General features: G+C 45.3%; 1 protein-coding gene across 2 annotated transcripts in view; it reads right to left on the reverse strand.

Moving 5' to 3' along the window:
• The window catches only part of CACNA1S (calcium voltage-gated channel subunit alpha1 S), a 397,379-nt gene that overhangs the window by 290,989 nt on the left and 88,219 nt on the right, over positions 1 to 18,171 (reverse strand). For both annotated transcript variants that reach the window (XM_088445772.1, XM_088445773.1), the window contains exon 7: positions 17,497 to 17,702. In XM_088445772.1, coding sequence (XP_088301898.1) covers positions 17,497 to 17,702 — 206 coding nt within the window. The remainder of the gene's footprint in view (positions 1 to 17,496; positions 17,703 to 18,171) is intronic.

Raw genomic sequence — 18,171 nt, forward strand, 5'->3', positions numbered from 1 at the left:
CGTCTGCATACACAATGCGATCGCATGCCAAGACATAGTGGGCGTGCTAATGCCTTGCCCTGCGATCGCCTCCCTTGCTGAATTTGCATACGCATCTAGCCAGCGGGTCTGAATCAGGTCCTAAGTACGAGCTATATAGAGGGTGTTCCAGTGCTGTGCCATGGATTTCAGTCAGTGCTGCCAATGCAACAGCAGCAACATGTGGTCGGGCATTGTCTTGGAGCAAAAACCACTGTTTCTTAAGGAAATGTGGTCTTTTCTTCCTCATGGCTCCACACAAATGGGTTTTTCTGGACGTTTGCATAGTAGTCTTTTTTTTAGAGTATTTTTAGAATGTAAGCTCTTACGAGCAGGTCCCTCTACCCTCTTGTGCTTCTCCCTACTTTAGTTTCATCCACTTCTTACTCACCACTAGAGCAACTTGGTTGCTTATGCTCTTTTGCTTATCTGGGTGTTATGGTCGCTAATATAGCAATATATATTATCCATGTCTTGGTCCTGTATTGTATTGTTCTGTAAGTCGCTTGTCTACAATTTGTTTATGTACTTTGTAAGGCGTTGCAGAACACTTGTGATGCCATATAAATAAATGATAATAATAATAATAATAGTCACCATTAATTGTCTGTCCACGGGGAACCCATAGCTGTAGAATCATACCGTGCGCATCACAGCATCACAGCAGAAGCATGACTTTACACGCTCGATGGAATCGCATGGAATTTTTTGGGAGGAAGGGAATTTGCGTGTTTCCATACATTGGACTCGATCATGTTGACGAATCCATGATTTGTCACACATCACAATCGATGTCATGAAATTGGGTATCCTCTCCGACATTCGAATGGTGTTCTTGCGCAATTCAACTACCGCATCTGCTCTTCTGTGAGATTTCTATGTACCCACCTGGCACACATGCAATGCATTTTCAGTTCCTTTGTCACAAAATGCTGAACCCGTTCAAATAAGATGCCAAGTGAAGCCGAAAAGTTTGCGTAAAGTTAAACTTCTCTAATTTTGCAACATCTCAACAGCTTTAGCAATGTTGACATTTATAACCGTGGTGGATGGTCTCTCATAACGTGCTTCAGCAGTCATTCGAGTATTACCCTCTTTGAATTGCTTCTACCACCTGAATACTGCAGCACGGCTAATTGTTTCTCCACCGTATGCTTGCCATAACATTTCATGAGTTTCATTTCCACCTTTTCCAAGTTTTTCCAACACAAAATTCAATCACATATCTCTATGACGCAAACTCATCTACCGTGACGAAACGTACGAAGATCTTCCACTTGCTGTGACCAAAGGAAGAAGACTATGGCAGTCAAACCGCAGTGTACACTGGGCAGAACATTGACCCAGGGAGTCTGTTTTGGGTCATCCACTGGATGGATTTGGATGCAAACTTTACAGAAAGGTAACATTGGATCCCAGAAGACATACTAGGGGGTTGAGGTCCCAGTCCGATCTCCCATTGGAGTATGCTGCGTAGAACTTTGACCAGAGGAGCCTGTTTTGGGTCTGCCATTGGATGGATTTGGATGAAAATTTAACAGAGGGGTGGCAATTGGTCTGGGATGCCTAATGGAGTGGTTTGTGTTCCAATCAGACCTCACAGCAGAGTGCGCCCAGGGCAGAACTTTGGACCTTATTCAGAGGCGGCCGTACGGTCTACGACCACACAGCCGCCTCGATGTTTTGCCAGTGCGCATGCGCACGAGGGAGCCGGCTCCCTCGTGCGCATGTGTGAGACCCGCTATGACCGACAGCGCCGGTTGTAGCGGGTCTCTTTCCAAAGGGGGCGAGTGTCGATGTTGATTGACAGCTCGCCCCGTTTGGAAGGCAGGCCCGGGGGGGTGGCAGCCCAAACGGAGGCGTTCCCATGGGAACACCTGCCATTTGGGGGAGGCCCCACTGACATCACTAGTGATGTCAGTGGAGAGCTTCCGGCTCTCACAGAGCCAGAAGCTCTCCGGGGCTTACGACAAGTGAGACCCTACCCTAGGGTCTCGTCGTAAGCCCCGATGGTCGCGATGGTCTCTGACCATCATGACCATCACCCGAGCGGTCATTAGAGCTGTGGGTGTTAACCCACAGCCTAACGACCGCAACAGAGGCGGGCGGTCAGGATGCAAGTGGCCGCCCAGTTTCTGAGCGACCGCTTGCATCCTCCGACCACCTCTGAATGAGGCCCTTTGACCCATGGAGCCTGTTCAGACCTGGGGAGCCTGTTCTAAGATTTTCACTAGATGGATTTGGATGAAAACTTCACAGAGTGGTACCATGGATTCCAGAAGACATACTAGGAGGTTGATGTACCCTGTTCTGCCTGTTCTGGGTCTTCCACTGGATGGATTTGGATGACATCACATAATAAAATGTAATAACTTGAAGATTTAAACCTGCGCAATGCCGGGTACTTCAGATAGTATACATACAATATGTATGAGGTGTGGTTATTAAATAATGAGACTGTACTAGTGAAAAAATAACTATACTCCGTGAGTTAAAATGGAGTGGGGGAACATTGACCTTGGACTATTCCAAAATGTTTTTTCAAGTTTCACCCCTCTCGCACAGATATAGGGCCTGATTCAGACCCACTCGCAAGCGGCTGTCCGCTCGCAAGTGGGTCGATGGTGTCCACTGAGCATGCGCACGATGGAGGGAGCTCCGTCGTGCGCATGCGCCAGACACGACGAGCGAAGGAAAGTCCTTCGCTCGTTGTGTCTGATCAAAGGGGGCGTGCTGTCGATGTTGATTGACAGCACGCCCCCTTTGGTAGGCGTGCCGGGGGCGTGCCTCCCTGACGGGGGCGTTCCCACGGGAACGCCTCCCGTCAGAAGCCGGCCCACTGACATCACTAGTGATGTCAGTGGGAGTGATTTTGGCTCTGATAGAGCCAAAATCACTCCGGAGCTTGCGGTTGAAAACCTCAACCGCAGGCTCCGGCTCGCAGTTTCGATGGTCGCGATGGTCAAGACCATCGCGGCCATCAAACTGCACGCTCGTATAGCCTGTGGGTGGTGACCCACAGCTATACAAGCGTCCAGGAGGACGCTCCATTTTCATTGAGGGCGGCCCTCATTCAGAGCGTGCGCTCTGCTCAGAGTGTACGGCTCTGAATGAGGGCCATAGTTTGCTGTCACACAGTGAAGAAGTTGTGTTTTTCCTGTGTGTTGTAAAAATTCTTAGTCGAAAAGTAGAGCAACGTATTAACTTAAAATGTTTAGTTGAACAAAATGCCCACTAAATCTTTCCGTATGCTAACCGAGGTTTACGGGGCAGATTGTATGTCATGTGCATGTGTGTTTGAGTGGCGGTCATGAGGATGTTGAAGACAATGTGGAAAATTTTTTAGAAAATTATACTAACTGACCGTCCACTCAACATTGGAGTGACAAATCAACATTTCTAAAAACATGTTTTAGCAACTTTGTGGGAAAGAATCAGAAGAAAGAGGTCAGAGTTGTGGAAAATGTTTTCATCCTCCATTAGGACAACACACCAGCCCACACAGCTCTCTCTGTAAAGCAGCTGGCTGAAAAACAGACTGCAATGCTGGAACACCCTTTATACTCACCAGACCAAACACTGTGTGACTTCTTTCTTTTCCCTAAATTCAAATTTGTAGTCAAGGGAACCCATTTTACATCAGTTACTTAATTAAAGAAGAAAATTTGCGGAGTTGTTAAGACAGATGACAGATAATAAGCTACAGCATGGCTTGACCAAAGGAAAATAAGAATGCAGCGATATGTGGATGCAAAAGGGGAGTACATAGAATGGGAACTGAGTTAAAAAGTACTTGCTATAATTTAATATAAATTATAGCATCAGTCTCATTATTTAACATCCACACCTTTCAAGATCAACCTGGAACTGGAAAAAGAATCACACTGATTTGAAACATTGCTGTCTGCACAATAAACACATTGGTTTATTGCATCTAATCCTGAGTGATGTTTTTTCATTCCTTACTAATACTGTACTATGGCACTTTGACTTAAAAGATTTATTTTGGGTGAGTGACTGTTTTTTTCCTGACAATATAGATACATGGATATATATGTGTATATATACATACTAGCTTAAGTACCCAACATTGCCCGGGTTTAAATCTTCAAGTTATTAAGTTTTATTATGTGATGTCGTCCAAACCCATCCAGTGCAGGCTGCCCAGGTCAAAGTTCTGCCCAGCGTACACCAACTGGAGGTCCGTCTGGGACCCTAATCCCCCTAAAACCTGGCCAGGATACAACTGGACCATCTCGCATTGGTTTCATCCCAATCGGTGCAGGGATGTATCCTCAAGTTATAAAGTTTTATTATGTGATGTTGTCCAAATCCATTTAGTGGAAGCCCCAGAACAGGCTCCACTGGTCAAAGTTCTGCCCGGGCACTTAGCTGTGAGGTCCAACTGAGACCCCAACCACTCCATTAGCCGTCCCAGACCAATTGCCACCTTTCTGTGAAGTCTTCATGCAAATCCATCCTGTGCAAGGCACATAACAGGCTCCTCAGGTTGAAGTTCTGCCCAGTGTACACCAATAAGAGGTCCGACCAGGACCTCAACCCACTAATATTTCTTCTGGGATCCAATGTTACAACTCTGTGAAATTTTCATCCAAATCCATCCAGTGAAAGCCTTAGAACAGGCTCCCCAGTCAAAGTTCTGCCCAGTGTACACCAATAAGAGGTCCGACCGCGACCCTAACCCCCTGAAAACCTGGCCAGAATCCAACAGGACCACCTTGCATTGGTTTCAAATTAATATATATCAATACAGTTCAGAAATCACATAGCGTACTATGTGATTTCTGAACTGTATTGATATATATTAATTTCATAATACAAAGAAAGTTTTACAGTTATTAAGAAAATAAGTCACGATAATGTGACAAATATAAAGATGCAAATGTCTGTTAGTTAATTATTTATATTTTTAATATGCTGTCCACATAAATGTGGACAACTAACACTGTGTTAAAACACTTGTATTTTACACCATTGGCAGCTAAGCCAGTCTGTGGACCCGGCAAGCGTCACTTCCGGTGTGACATCATAGTCATAGAACAGTGGATACTGGAGACCGGGATGGCGCGCTGCAGGCTTTTATTGTCACTGTCTGTAAGTATAAATTGTTTGGTTTTCACTATATATGTATGTCCTGACGAAGGGGGAAGACCCCGAAACGTTGATGCAGTAAAATACTTTTTTGCACTATCGTTAAAGTCTGAGAGTGCCGCTTTATTGGAAATGGATATATATATATATATATTGATGTTGTGGGGTATTAGATTTGTAGATGGGTGTCCACACAAGAATGGTGCTTTACTTCCAGCATGAAAATCAGGAAAAAAAAGAACAGAATATAACAACAACCCCATCTGGACTGTCTGATTGTGTCCACCAGCAGCCTCCCCTGGGTTCTGGGCATAGGGCAGTCATTGGTCTTGAACATATACCCTTTTTGTTCTGTGTGTGGGCGATCCCTCCTGCCTCACACTGACTCAGCTGCTTGCCAGTGCCCTCTCTGGTGATACTGCCACACATCCCCCTTCCCAGCTCGAAACCCCTGGGTAGAGCGACATGGGATGAGGTATTATTATGGTTAAGTCCCTCTTCACTCTTCTCATGAAGGCCATCCACTGCATCCAAAGTCATCCAGAGTTTTGTAGTCTCTGGGAGTCTCACCCTCCAAGTTCCGGAGTTTATTTTCCTCGTAACTTTTTTCCTCACTTTATGGTAGCAATGGTACTTTTTGTTTCTATATGAAGCACTTGAAATTAATACTTGAATATGTCAGGTTTTAAGAATTCCAGGTACTTTTTCCCAAAGTGCGCTACTTCATCAACTTCATCAAAATCCACCAATTTCTTTTCCTCAGATCTTCTCGTTCAGACAAAGAATAGCTTTCCCTTTTTTTCTTTTTATCCAAAAAAAGGGTTTTCATGCTTACATTGCTTAAAGGCACACCTTTTGGCCAACTTCTGCTTGTCACATCTTTAACTTTCTGCCTTGAAGTACTGTATTGGCTACTGGAATACTTTACAGGCAACTCAGCTTTTAAAGAGTAATTATTACCCTGAGTGCCACCAGCATCATACTCTTCAAACCTTGGCTTTATATCAGAAGATGTACTGGTACTACCACTCACAGATTCTGGATTCTCTTGCCCGCATAACATGCTTGATTGTTTATTCCACTGATCTTTAAACTTTACTTCAGGAGTTTGATGGCTATCAGCCATTTCCATTAAGCTGATATCTCTCGGCTCTTCTTGAGCATCCACTTTTTGGGCCTTGAACATATAATGAACAAATTCAACATGTTCCACCAGCGCAGGTTGAAGTTAACTCTCCACAGAGGTCTTTATTTTCAAATTCAGTTTATCTGGACTTATTGCTTCAAGCTTTGTAATGTGAGACCACTTCACTTCTTCACAGATAAATTCAGCTATATTGCAAGCTCCATCCTGGTTGCATGAAGGCACTGTTTCATATACATGAGAATTACTCTTCACAAGACTGTCACCAATAACTGCCTATTGCTTTCCACTTCAAAAGTGCATGACTTGGATACAAACACATCACTCTAAGCATATAGTGACATCAGAGTCTCATCTTTGGAAGCCATCAACATCCCTGTAGACTTCTGTACATCCTGTACCTTTACCTCACGGGTTATGCGATCATCATCTGTATACGGCAGTTCTTTATCATCGACTTCAGACAGTTTCACGAGGACAGTGTCAGAGGTATAGGGATCTTCCTGCCTCCTAGCAGGTATGCATCCTAACCACCTGGCCTGCTTCACTCTATATATATATAAAACTCAAGGTTTTCTGTCTTGCACAAACCCAGCTGGAATCATCACTGGAGAACAGGAAGAGTTTAAAACTCTCATACACCCAGTGCTTTGGGCACTGATGCCGGCTAGCGTCCAGTTTAGTAGGGCAAAGTTCCTTTAGTGCCAAGGACTGATGGGATTGGCTGTGCTGGAAGAGCATGGCAGATTGTGGCTGCAGGCCATTGCAGCAGACTGACCATCAAGCACTGGGAGTGATGGGATATTTACTTTCTTCTGTTTATTTATGTTATATGCCTGTGTGTCCAGGCCTAAGCCTATGTAAGCTAAAGTGTAGTGTCTGCTTCCATTAAAGACACTGCTTCATCGAATACCTGCCTGTTGTGAGTCCTTATTTCTACACCCCGCGTTACATTTTGTGGTCCGTACAGGGATCTGCACTGCTGTGTCATAGCGCAAATGCCAGATGCCTCTGGCGTGACAAAAGATTTGACAAGGCAGAATGCTCGGTATACGTGAGTATGGTTGGCGAACCAGAAAAACACAGTCATATTAAGGACACTGTGGAACTTGCTGTGCACTGTAAGAAAAAGTTGTTGTCTGTGTACTGAAAAAAAGGTAATTAACTTTTTTTTTACTAAGGTGCTTAAAGACATGTCAAATGCTGCTAGTATGTTCGCCAGCTAGTGTTTGCATGCTCTGAAATTAAATTCACCTACTATCTGAGCAGAGCAAGGCTCACATACTGAGTTTCAATTAACCACTGCATTGATGGGGAAAAAAAGAGAAAAAAAAGGGGCAATGTTTCCTTTTTCTGTATTAAACTGGGATAATTGTTGTACTGCTAAAAGGAAGAGATATTTTTTTTAGAAATACTGGCTTGTCATTGCTCTTATTTAAAACCAGTTAAGTTCCTACATAGGCCTCCAGAAGTATCAATAGAAGAAGTTTTTCGCACTATAGTAAATTTGTTGGCCTCTCATCGAAAAACAGAGGAACAAATGTTACAGCTGGTGACCCAATCAATGGGCACCACAGCTGCTGGGCATCTAAAGAAAATATCTACCTCAGATGACCCAGAGGCATATTTAGTAATACTTGAGAGGGTGGCACAGTGCTTAAAGTGGCCAGTGGATACTTGTCCTTATAGACTTGCCCCCTATTTCGCTAGTGAGGCTCAGAAAGCCTATGCTGATTTGTCCTCCGTTGATGCAGAGTAATATAACCTAATCAAAAGTGCCATTCTGGCCCGGTCAGGACTCACTCCTGCTGGGAAAGCACAGCATTTCCACAAATGGGCCCTATTACCCAGGGGTCCTGATTCAGAAGCAGGTTGAAGAACTCACCAGACGGGGCGGAGTTGGCTCCAGCCGGAGGTCTGCACTTTCATTCAGCTTGTGGAGATGGTAGTTATTGACCAGTGCATAAGGACCCTAGGTCGGAGTATGCAGCGCTGGATCATACGCATTGATCCTCAGAATCTAGAGGAGCTTGTTATTCTGTTGGAGCAGTATGAGACCACAGGAAATATGGCAAAAATGCCGGAAAAGAAACCATCATATGGGCATACCATAAGTTGGCATCCCACTGGCCTGTGACCCTGTCTGCCACTCCTATTCAAGGAAACACCACTGGAGACTCCGTGGTCTTCTGCTATGAATGCAGAGAGCCAGGTCATGTGAGGCGGGACTGTCCAAATAAAAAAGGAGCCTATGAAGTGTGGTATCGTCAGCACGGGTGCTACATTTTCAGCTTTCTATACTATGGTACCCCTGGGTTCCAGATCACCATTAATGTGGGAGTCTGTTTTGCTGAATGGAAGAGAACTACTGGCTATTATAGACTCAGGAGTGAGCTAACCCTGATCTCCGAGGCTGTCCTACCCAGGCCAGTAGAGAAAGTGCCAGGGTTAGTTCAGTTACTCTGTGTACATGATTCCATAGAAACTTCTCCCATGTACGAGTGAATCTCAACATAAAGGGGCACACTTATGAGGTGGTAGCTGCTGTTGGACCCAAGCTCCCTTATCCACTCACATTGGCACACAATTTCCCAGGATTTGCTGAGCTTTTAAAAGAATCTCAGAGACAAAGCAAGTGTAAAGTATCAAAGGCCTTACCTCATAAAGTGGAAAAGAGTGGAAGAGCACAACCAGTCCTATTTGGAGAGGGAACCTGTGAGTTACCATTATTAGATAAGGATGCCCCTATTTTGAATTGGGATACGCTGCCAACTATCATAAGCCTATGAAGCTATGCCTGGGACAAACAAAACGATGCTAGCCTTGGGAAGGTCTAGTGTCATAGAAGACAATGGCGTAGCAAAAAGCGCTTACCCTCCAGAGGGCACTCCATATTTTGTCCTTAAGTCAGACCTACTATATAGAGTCAAGATGGAACAAGGGAAAAAAGTTTAGCAGATATTGGTACTCAGGGTACATATACCACTAGTGTTGCGGGCCGCCCATACCCATCTCTGGGGAGGTCATCTCAGAGAAGAAAAAATGCTAGAACATATCCTGCTCCAGTTCTTTAGGCCAGGAATCATGGCCGAAGTCAAAAGGTTCTGCCAAAATAAAGTCCTGTGTGCCAGAAGACCAGCCCAAGAGCTCAATTGAGGGCACTAGTCCCAATGCCTTTTATGGGAGTACCATTTGATCACATCACAATGGATCTCATCAGTCCACTGGAAAAAAGTGGGGTAACCAATATGTCATGGTGATCTTGGATTACGCCACCTGTTATCCAGAAGTGATACCCTTACGGAATACCAAAAGACTACTATTGCCAGGGAATTGATGTTATTATTTTCTTGCCTCGTGTTCTCTAAAGAAATCCTTACAAATCAGTGGACTCCATTTATGTCCTAAGTCATGGCAGAACTGTGTAAGAAGTTGGGAATAGTACGTCTGCATACCTCGGTTTACCACCCACAGACAGTTGGTTTGGTGGAGAGATTCAAGAGGAAGTCTATGATCCGCCGAGCTGTCCTAGATAGTAAATGGGACTGGGATGAAGTACTTCCTTACCTCATGTTCGCCATACGTGAAGTACCATAATTGTCAACTGGATTTAGCCCTTTTGAGCCCGTCTTCAGAAGGCTGGGAACAGCAGAAAATAGAGGAGCTGAACATTGTGGAGTTCATCAGCAGGGGCAGAACTATGGGAGACACCTCCTCCATTGTCCACAACATATTCACCCCACTTAGGGCTGTAACTATGTACCCGGAGTGTACTGTCGCGGCCATCCAATACATGGTACCCTTTCCCAGCACCTGAGAATCCACCATACACTAGTGGAGAACTCTATATCAGACCATCAGCTGCTGTCTATATCCTGCCTGCATGCAAATTGCTACATTACAGTGTCAGCAGCTGTGATGGGGGGGGCACCAAATTATAACTTGCGTCTGGGATGAACTTATGCCACTGTTCATCAGGAATTTATATGGATAGCTATACAATAGGACAAATTGCCCGGAAAACTCTTGTAGAGGCCCAAGGTTGTCAGCTCAAGTTCGAGAATTTCATCCAGGAGACACCGTTCTGGTGCTAGTGCCTTTACAAGAAAGCAAATTGTGCCCTACGAAGTGTTGGTACATGCGGGTCAGTAAATTATCGAGTTAGTCAGCCAGGAATGATACACAGAGCAGGTTTTCCATGTTAATTTGCTCAAATCCTGACAAAAAGAAAGTTCAGACCCAGTACTTCTCGTTAGACTGCTCGGATGTTGCACTGGCTCCTTTGAGGGATACGTTGTCCAGGGAGTGGTGGGGAAAAGTACAACCCAGCATCAGCAAGAAGCAAAGACTATTTGTTCCTTTATCAGAACGTACTTCATTCAGGGAAAATAAAGGATATACACCTGAGAAGGGGGAAATTAAGTATCAGTCGGTTAGTCGACAAAGAAACATGGACGTCTCCTCTAGAGGAAGTAAGAAGACTGAAGGGGTTGTCTCTCACCTGAATTGCCCACATTCCTGTGGGATCAGCTCCCTCCAAGGGAGGCTACAGTGAAGCATGTGCATTCTACAGTAGCAGTGGAAGTGCACAAACCCAGCTGGAATCATCACTGGAGAACAGGAAGAGTTTAAAACTCTCATACACCCAGTGCTCTGGGCACTGACTCGACTCCGGCTAGCGTCCAGTTTAGTAGGCCAAAGTTCCCTTCGTGCCAGGGACTGATGGGATTGGCTGTGCTGGAAGAGCATGGCAGACTGTGGCTGTAGGCTATTGCAGCAGACTGACCATTAAGCACTGGGAGTGCTGGGACATTTACTTCTGTTTATGTATGTTATGTGCCTGTGTATCCAGGCCTAAGCTTATGTATGCTAAAGTGCAGTGTCTGCTGCCATTAAAGACCCTAATTTACCAAGTACCTGTTGTCATGAGCCCTTATTTCTAGACTACTTTATGTACAGTCCTGATGAAAAGGTCTTAGGACCTTGAAACGTCGATTTCTTCTGTTCCCATGATTTTGTGAATTTAAACACATTTTTACCATTTAGGAATTGGGAGTGCCGCCTCGTTTTTTCCTTACATTTGTAGCAACACATATTTTACATGGAGGTAACCCCCCGGGGAGGGCACCAAGGCAAGGTATTTTAGTCCATGATCTTTTGTGGAGTGCCAGTTTTTGCACATATATATATGGTCTTGACCATTGCGACCATCATCATGGCCACTCGCTGTATCAGGGACCAACCCCGGCCCTGATTCAGAGCGAGCGCTCTGCCAGAGCGTCCGGGTCTGAATCAGGCCCAGAGGGCTCTCTGGTAGTGCGCATGCACCTGAAAAAATAAAATCAATAAGTCACAGATGCACAAACACAGTAGTGAGATCCATCTACGCATCTATGTTAAAAATTTAATGTGTAAAATAAAAAAGGTGCCCCCCCCCAAAAAAACACAACCAGCACCGGGATTTTAACAGCCAGTCCTGTGTTTAAATACAGGGGAAAAATTACTTAGGGGTCCCCTGTACTTAAACACAACCAGCACCGGGCGAATCAGAACCAGTCCTGGTTTCCAAAATATGGGGGACAAATGACGTAGGGGTCCCCCATATTCAGCGCAACCAGCACTGGGCTCTGACCCGGTCCTGGTTCTGGAAATACAGGGTCAAAAAATGCAAAGGGTCCCCCTGTATTTACCAGAACCAGCACCAGACTCTTTCTAGCAGGGGGGGGGGTGATGCCACAGCCAGGGGAGCCCTTTCACCAGGCCCCCCAGCCAAAGCATCACCCCTGACCGCTAGTCAGCTCAGGCCGGGGATCCCTGGGGAGCCTCCCAATAAAGGGGTCCCCCTCTCCAGGGCACCCCAGGCCCAGGCTGATATCCCCAGCAGCCCTGGGCGGTGGGCACCGGGTTGATTATATAAAGTGTGGTGCAAGAAAAGTTTGAATATTGTCTTTTGTTGTGGAACTACAGTTCCCAGCAAGCCTCACCCACATGCTGGTACTTGGAGAACCACAAGTATCAGCATGCAGGGCATTACGGGCCTGCTGGTCCCTGTAGTTCCACAGCAAAAGCAATATTAAAAAACCACAGAACACACACACACCGTAGTAAAGTAAAATTTTATTAAAACATACATACATGCACACACCCATGCACACACTGTCTCACATACTCACCTATGTAGCCCTGTAGCCAATATGTCCTCTTCTCCAGTAGATTATCCAATGGAGTACCTGTAAGTATGAAAAAAAAGGATTGCCCCGCCCCCCAAAATGCAACTAGCACCGGGCTTTTCAGAACCAGTCCTGGTAGCCAAATACGGGGGACAAATTACATAGGCGTCCCCCGTATTCAGCGCAACCAGCACTGGGCTCTGAGCTGGTTCTGTAAATACAGGGGGAAAAAATGTGTAGGGTCCACCCGTATTTACCAGAACCAGCACCGGACCCTTTCTAGCTGGCGGGTGATGCCACAGCCAGGAGAGCCCTTTCACCGGACCCCCCAGCCGAAGCATCAGCCCTGGCCGGTAGTCAGCCCATGCCAGGGATCCCTGGGGAGCTGGGGACTCCCCCCAAAAAAGGGGTCTCCCTCTCCAGGGCACCCCAGGCTCATAGCCCAGGGCTCTCCCCGGCACCCCTGGGAGGTGGGTGCCGGGTTGATTGTGTAATGTGGTGCATTTTAAAGAATATTTTCTTTTGCAGGTGAACTATAGATCTCAGCAAGCCTCCCCCGCATGCTGGTACTTGGAAAACCACAAGTACCAGCAAGCTGGGAATTTTAGACCCACTGGTACCTATAGTACACCTGTAAAAGAAATATTAAAATAAACAGACACCGATTTTTTTAATTTTTTTTATTTTATCTGCACCTTCACCTGGGGGTTGGCGGCACTTAAGCTCTTTTTCATGGCCGCGCCACCCCAGGACTTCGACGTCTTCACCTGGCGGGTGCCAACCCACCAAGGCTTCAAAGCTTTTGCTTTGGTATCTTCACCTGGCAGGCACCAATCTGCCAGGGCTTTGGTGTCTTTGCCTAGTGGGCGGCAGCCTGTGTCAGCTCTTTTGCATGGCCGCCCCCCACTAGGACTTCTGGCATTTTCGCCTGGTGGGCACCAACCCGCCAGGGCTTCAACGTTTTCGCCTAGTGGGCTGCAGCATGTGTTAGCTCTTTTTTCTGGCTGCCACCCACTAGGACTTCTGGCATCTACGGCTGGTGGGTGCCAGGGCCTCAGCCTCTTCGCGCCCGCCAGGGCTTCGACATCTCCACCAAGTGGGCGACAGCCTGTGCAGGCTCTTTTTCATGGCTGCCGCCCACTAGGACTTCTGGTGTCCTCATCTGGCAGACACCAACCCGCCGGGGCTTCAGCGTCTTTGCTTGGTGGGCACCAACCCGCCAGGGCTTCGGGAATCTTCACCTAGTGGGCAACAACCCGCCAGGTCTTCGGCGTCTTCACCTAGTGGGCAACAGCCTGTGTCAGCTCTTTTTTGTGGCTGCCACCCACTAAGACTTATGGTGTCTTGGCCTCAGGGGTTGCAGCCAATTAGCGCTTTTGCACGGCTGCCACCTCCCCAGGGCTTCTGTTGTCCTCTTCACCTAGTGGGTGGCAGCCTGTGTCAGCTCTTTTGCACTAGGCAGAATGGCTGGGAGGGACTGGATCCTCTCGGATCCAGGCCCACCTCTGACGCCCACACAGATGCCGAGACATGGCACTGGCACTGCCGGGTCCTGATGACACCACGAGCTGTGATTGGCTTGCGGTGGCCATCTTTGAATTTCAAAAATGGCACTGAGGTGCCATTTTTGAAATGGGCACCGCTGCCATACTCAGCAGAATGGCTGGCAGGGACTGGATACTCTCATCTGCCATGTCCCACAGGCTGCACCATCACTGCTGCCGCTGACACAGTGCTACCACTGCACAGATGCCACTGCTGCCCGCTCCAACGCCGCTGCCCACTCCACCACCGCCACTGACACTCGCTTCACCACCGCTGTGTCCCTGCTTACGCCTGCTGCCATTGCCGGGTTGATCCACCGCTAAAATCTGCAAACGATGGCCAGCTTGGTACACCCAAGTGAAGCCACAGTGAATACACCTGCTTGAGGCTCCTACTGAGGCTGCGCAACAAGTTGAAAAGTCCTATCTATACAATGGTGGATTCTTGAGGTAATAGTTTAAAAACTGTAACTTTCTAATTTACCTGAACCCCAAAAGCATGTACCCTGGAACAATAGCTACCTAATAAAACAAACCCCAAGTCTAAATTCGCCTTCCCAAAAATCCCCCATAGAGAACAGCAGAAAAGTGGTCTAATTGACAGTGGGCCTGATTCAGAGCCGGACGCTATTTGCGGACGGTCATTCCAAAAAAGGGGCCGGCTATTTAAATAGAGTGCTCGCTCATTGCGGTTTGTTGACGCCTCTATGTCTGAGCGAACGAAAAATGCGCTCGCTATTTTGTAAAGACGCCCCTTTGCCGTTCGCATCACACGTCATCTCCGGTATTTATTAGATTAATCGGGTACATCGAAAGGCATCTGAACTGCTCGCAGTGCTTGTGGTAGGTTTTTCCTACCGCAATCACTGCGAACAGTTCAGGCTAAAAGACAACCAAGTGACGTGGTCGATGACGCTCCTTTACTAATTATGCACTCCCATTAAACGCCCTTTTTACCGGTAGGCACGCCTGCGTTCGGATCTCCACTCCCCCGTTTTCAAGCACCTTCCCCTGTTACCACCCACAAACGGTACATTCTGTCAATCAAATTAGCAGCCCCTCGCAGTTTGCGAGCGCTCGATTTCCGGCCGCAATGACTGGTTTGCGCATGCGCATTAAGACCCATATGCATGCGCAGTTGTGCGAACATCGCTCATAGCGAACGAGCGGCTCTGAATCAGGCCCAGTGTCAGAAAAAAGTGACAGTTGGAACTTTAGATTACTCCCAAATCCGAATTTTTTTTATGTTTTTGCCCTGAAATTTGGCATGCAGTACCAAGCAACAGTTCTACCCGCCCGTGGCAAATTTCAGCCTGGTACCTCCTATAGCTTTTGAGGTGTAGCTATATATATATAGAAAGTGTGCGTGTTTATATATATATATATATATATATATAAATATATATATATATATATATATATATATATATGTATGTATATATTACATAATGTAACCCCTAACCTTCCCCCAAACCCTGTTACTTACCTTTGGTAACCAGCACCAGAATTTTAAGCCACAGGAATCCCCTTTGTCTGAATATTATCTGCAACCCCCCCCCCAAAAAAAAAAATCTAAGAAATGAGGGAATGAAACAGGCAAAAAAAAAGTGTTTTATTGAAATATTTGATGAATACTTGATAATAACCCTTAACAACTACATACCAGTTAAATGTAAATAAAATTAAAATATTTAAATACTTTTTATTAAAAACTCACACCCCTTAGGGGTGGTGAGAACTGACAGGTGATAAAGTGAAAAATAGGTCGACCAATATTTTTTATCACGCCTAATTTCCAACAATTGAATAGCCTTGGCCATGTTACAGATAGGCTGAAATTTGGGCGAGATAAACCACAATTATCATGACCAAAAAATGTTCAATTGAATAGCGACTACATTTTATCACACCTAAACACATGTTTATCACGGGAAAAAACACTGTGATAAAACAACTGAATTCCACCCACGTCTTCTGGGATCCAATGTTAAAACTCTGAAGTTTTCGTCCAAATGCATCCAGTAGAAGGCTTAGAATAGGCTCCCTGGGTCAAAGTCTGCTCAGCGTACACCAACAGGACGTCTGACCAGGACCCTAACCACCCTAAAACCAGGACCACCACGCATTGGTTTCATGCCATTCGGTGCAAAGGCATAACCGGACAGACATACATACAAACAAACAAACAGACCAACAAATTTTCTATATAAAATGAAGAAGTTATTTTTTTCTTTGTTATGTTTATTATCATTGTGATATTTTTTGTATATTTTTTGTCCCAGCAAAGTACATGCAAGACATACTGTTGTCATTGGTACAACTATTAACTGGGTAAACATGAATTTATTTTAGTCTTTAAACTTTAATAAAAAAATATACTTAACATTGATACTTAGATGAATCCATCATATACATTAATAAATAAGAATTCTAAAATCCATTATTTATGCTTCAATTGCTAGGGTTTCATCTATTCTAATATAATAAGAACGTTGTGTCTGCATGTTTGTTCCACATTGGTGCAAAAAATACTGAACCAATTATCGTGAAAACTGCATTATTTTCCTAGAAATAACCTACATTTTGTTTCATCTCTATCCGTCAAGTTAGAGCTGAACAAAAAACAAAATTTATTGACATCATCAATGCAAGAGATAGGTGTGGCACCATGCGTTCAGCCGGTAAGGGGTGGGGAGAGACATCCTTTTATGACCGCGTTCACTTGAATAGAATAGGGTACATAGCAGTCTGTACACAGGGCACACATTGACATTGGTGTGAGTGGTGGGAGAAGATGCTGCTGCCCCTAGTCTGTATAGCGCTGCTGGTCACATGGACCACTCCCGCAACGGGGCCCCTATGCGAAGCAATACAACTAGAATATCTCAAATAAAAACTATGTTGACAGAAGCAATTTCATCATGGGCGAATCCTCGGGCAAAAACTAGTTATTTTATAATCTAGATTAGAATGCATCAAATGAATCAGTACAGATGTGTCCTCATAAACCTAGCGTCTATACTCCATACGGCGCAAGACTGGTTCCAGGGAACATAGGGGATAATTCAGCAGTGCACGCAAGTGAACTGCTAAACGCAGATTCCCAATTATCGGGAATCTGCGCATGCGCAGGATCCATTCTGCAAGTGTACAGAATGGGTCCTGCTACCACGCACACTAGCCCTTAAATGCCGCTGCCTGATTGACAAACTTTTGATTTATATGATAATTTCTGAATTTCTGTCTAGCTCATGTTATATTTGCAATGTCTATCCTTTCTCTCCCATGAGCAATGCAATTTCTATTTTGCCTCTTGCTGTCAAGATAACATCCAATCCTAGCATAATTGAGGTAACTGTTAGTTCTGTTTCCTAAAAAACAATTTAATAAAATCTTACGAAATACAATTTATACATTTATTATATCTCCACTACTGTAATATCGCAAACTTAAATATATTGGTTATATTTATGCATCAAAATACAAAGGTAGCAGTGTGCACACTTACCCAGTAAAGTACCTCTGTCCACCCTTCCATAGTTATACACTGATATACAGTCAGCATAGCAAAACCAAAGTTGTCAAAATGAGTAATACCATCGTTGGGCCCAGGCCACCATCCCCTACATTGTGTTCCATTCATGGTGCACTGACGACCTTGGCCTGTAGTGCTACATGGGGCAGGCTTCTCTAGTTCCACTGTAGCTATTATATCTGTGAAGAGAAGCAATCTCTTTACAAAAGCATCTAAAAAATTGTCTTGTTAAACTATAACGGAACACCTGTATCCAGTTGCCATGAAGAAATGAATGAAATTTATACTGGTTTAGGCACAAAAAGAGGAATTAGCTAACATGTGGAAGCCACAGATTACATTGTGCTTCTAGAGGCTAGATAAATAAGCAGTACATGGCTACATATTCTTGAATTCTTGAGGGTCCTTAACATTTTATAAGAAGCTTACTTTGATATATGTACAGATGCTCCTCACTTAAAAACCTACCTAAACCAGATAACTGTGGCTTACAATGCATTTCCAAAGTAGTTGCAGAACACAAAACTATAAAAGGACAGATGCTACCACGAGACAGGTGTGTGTCTGTGGCGCGGGACACACCGAAGACCCTGCCTGCCATGAGGGAGGAGGCGTGCCTTTGGCACAGAAAGGACAGACAGGTATACG

The sequence above is a fragment of the Taudactylus pleione genome, unplaced genomic scaffold (assembly GCF_031769625.1).
Source record: "Taudactylus pleione unplaced genomic scaffold, aTauple2 ptg000387l, whole genome shotgun sequence".
Taxonomy (NCBI): Eukaryota; Metazoa; Chordata; class Amphibia; order Anura; family Myobatrachidae; genus Taudactylus; species Taudactylus pleione.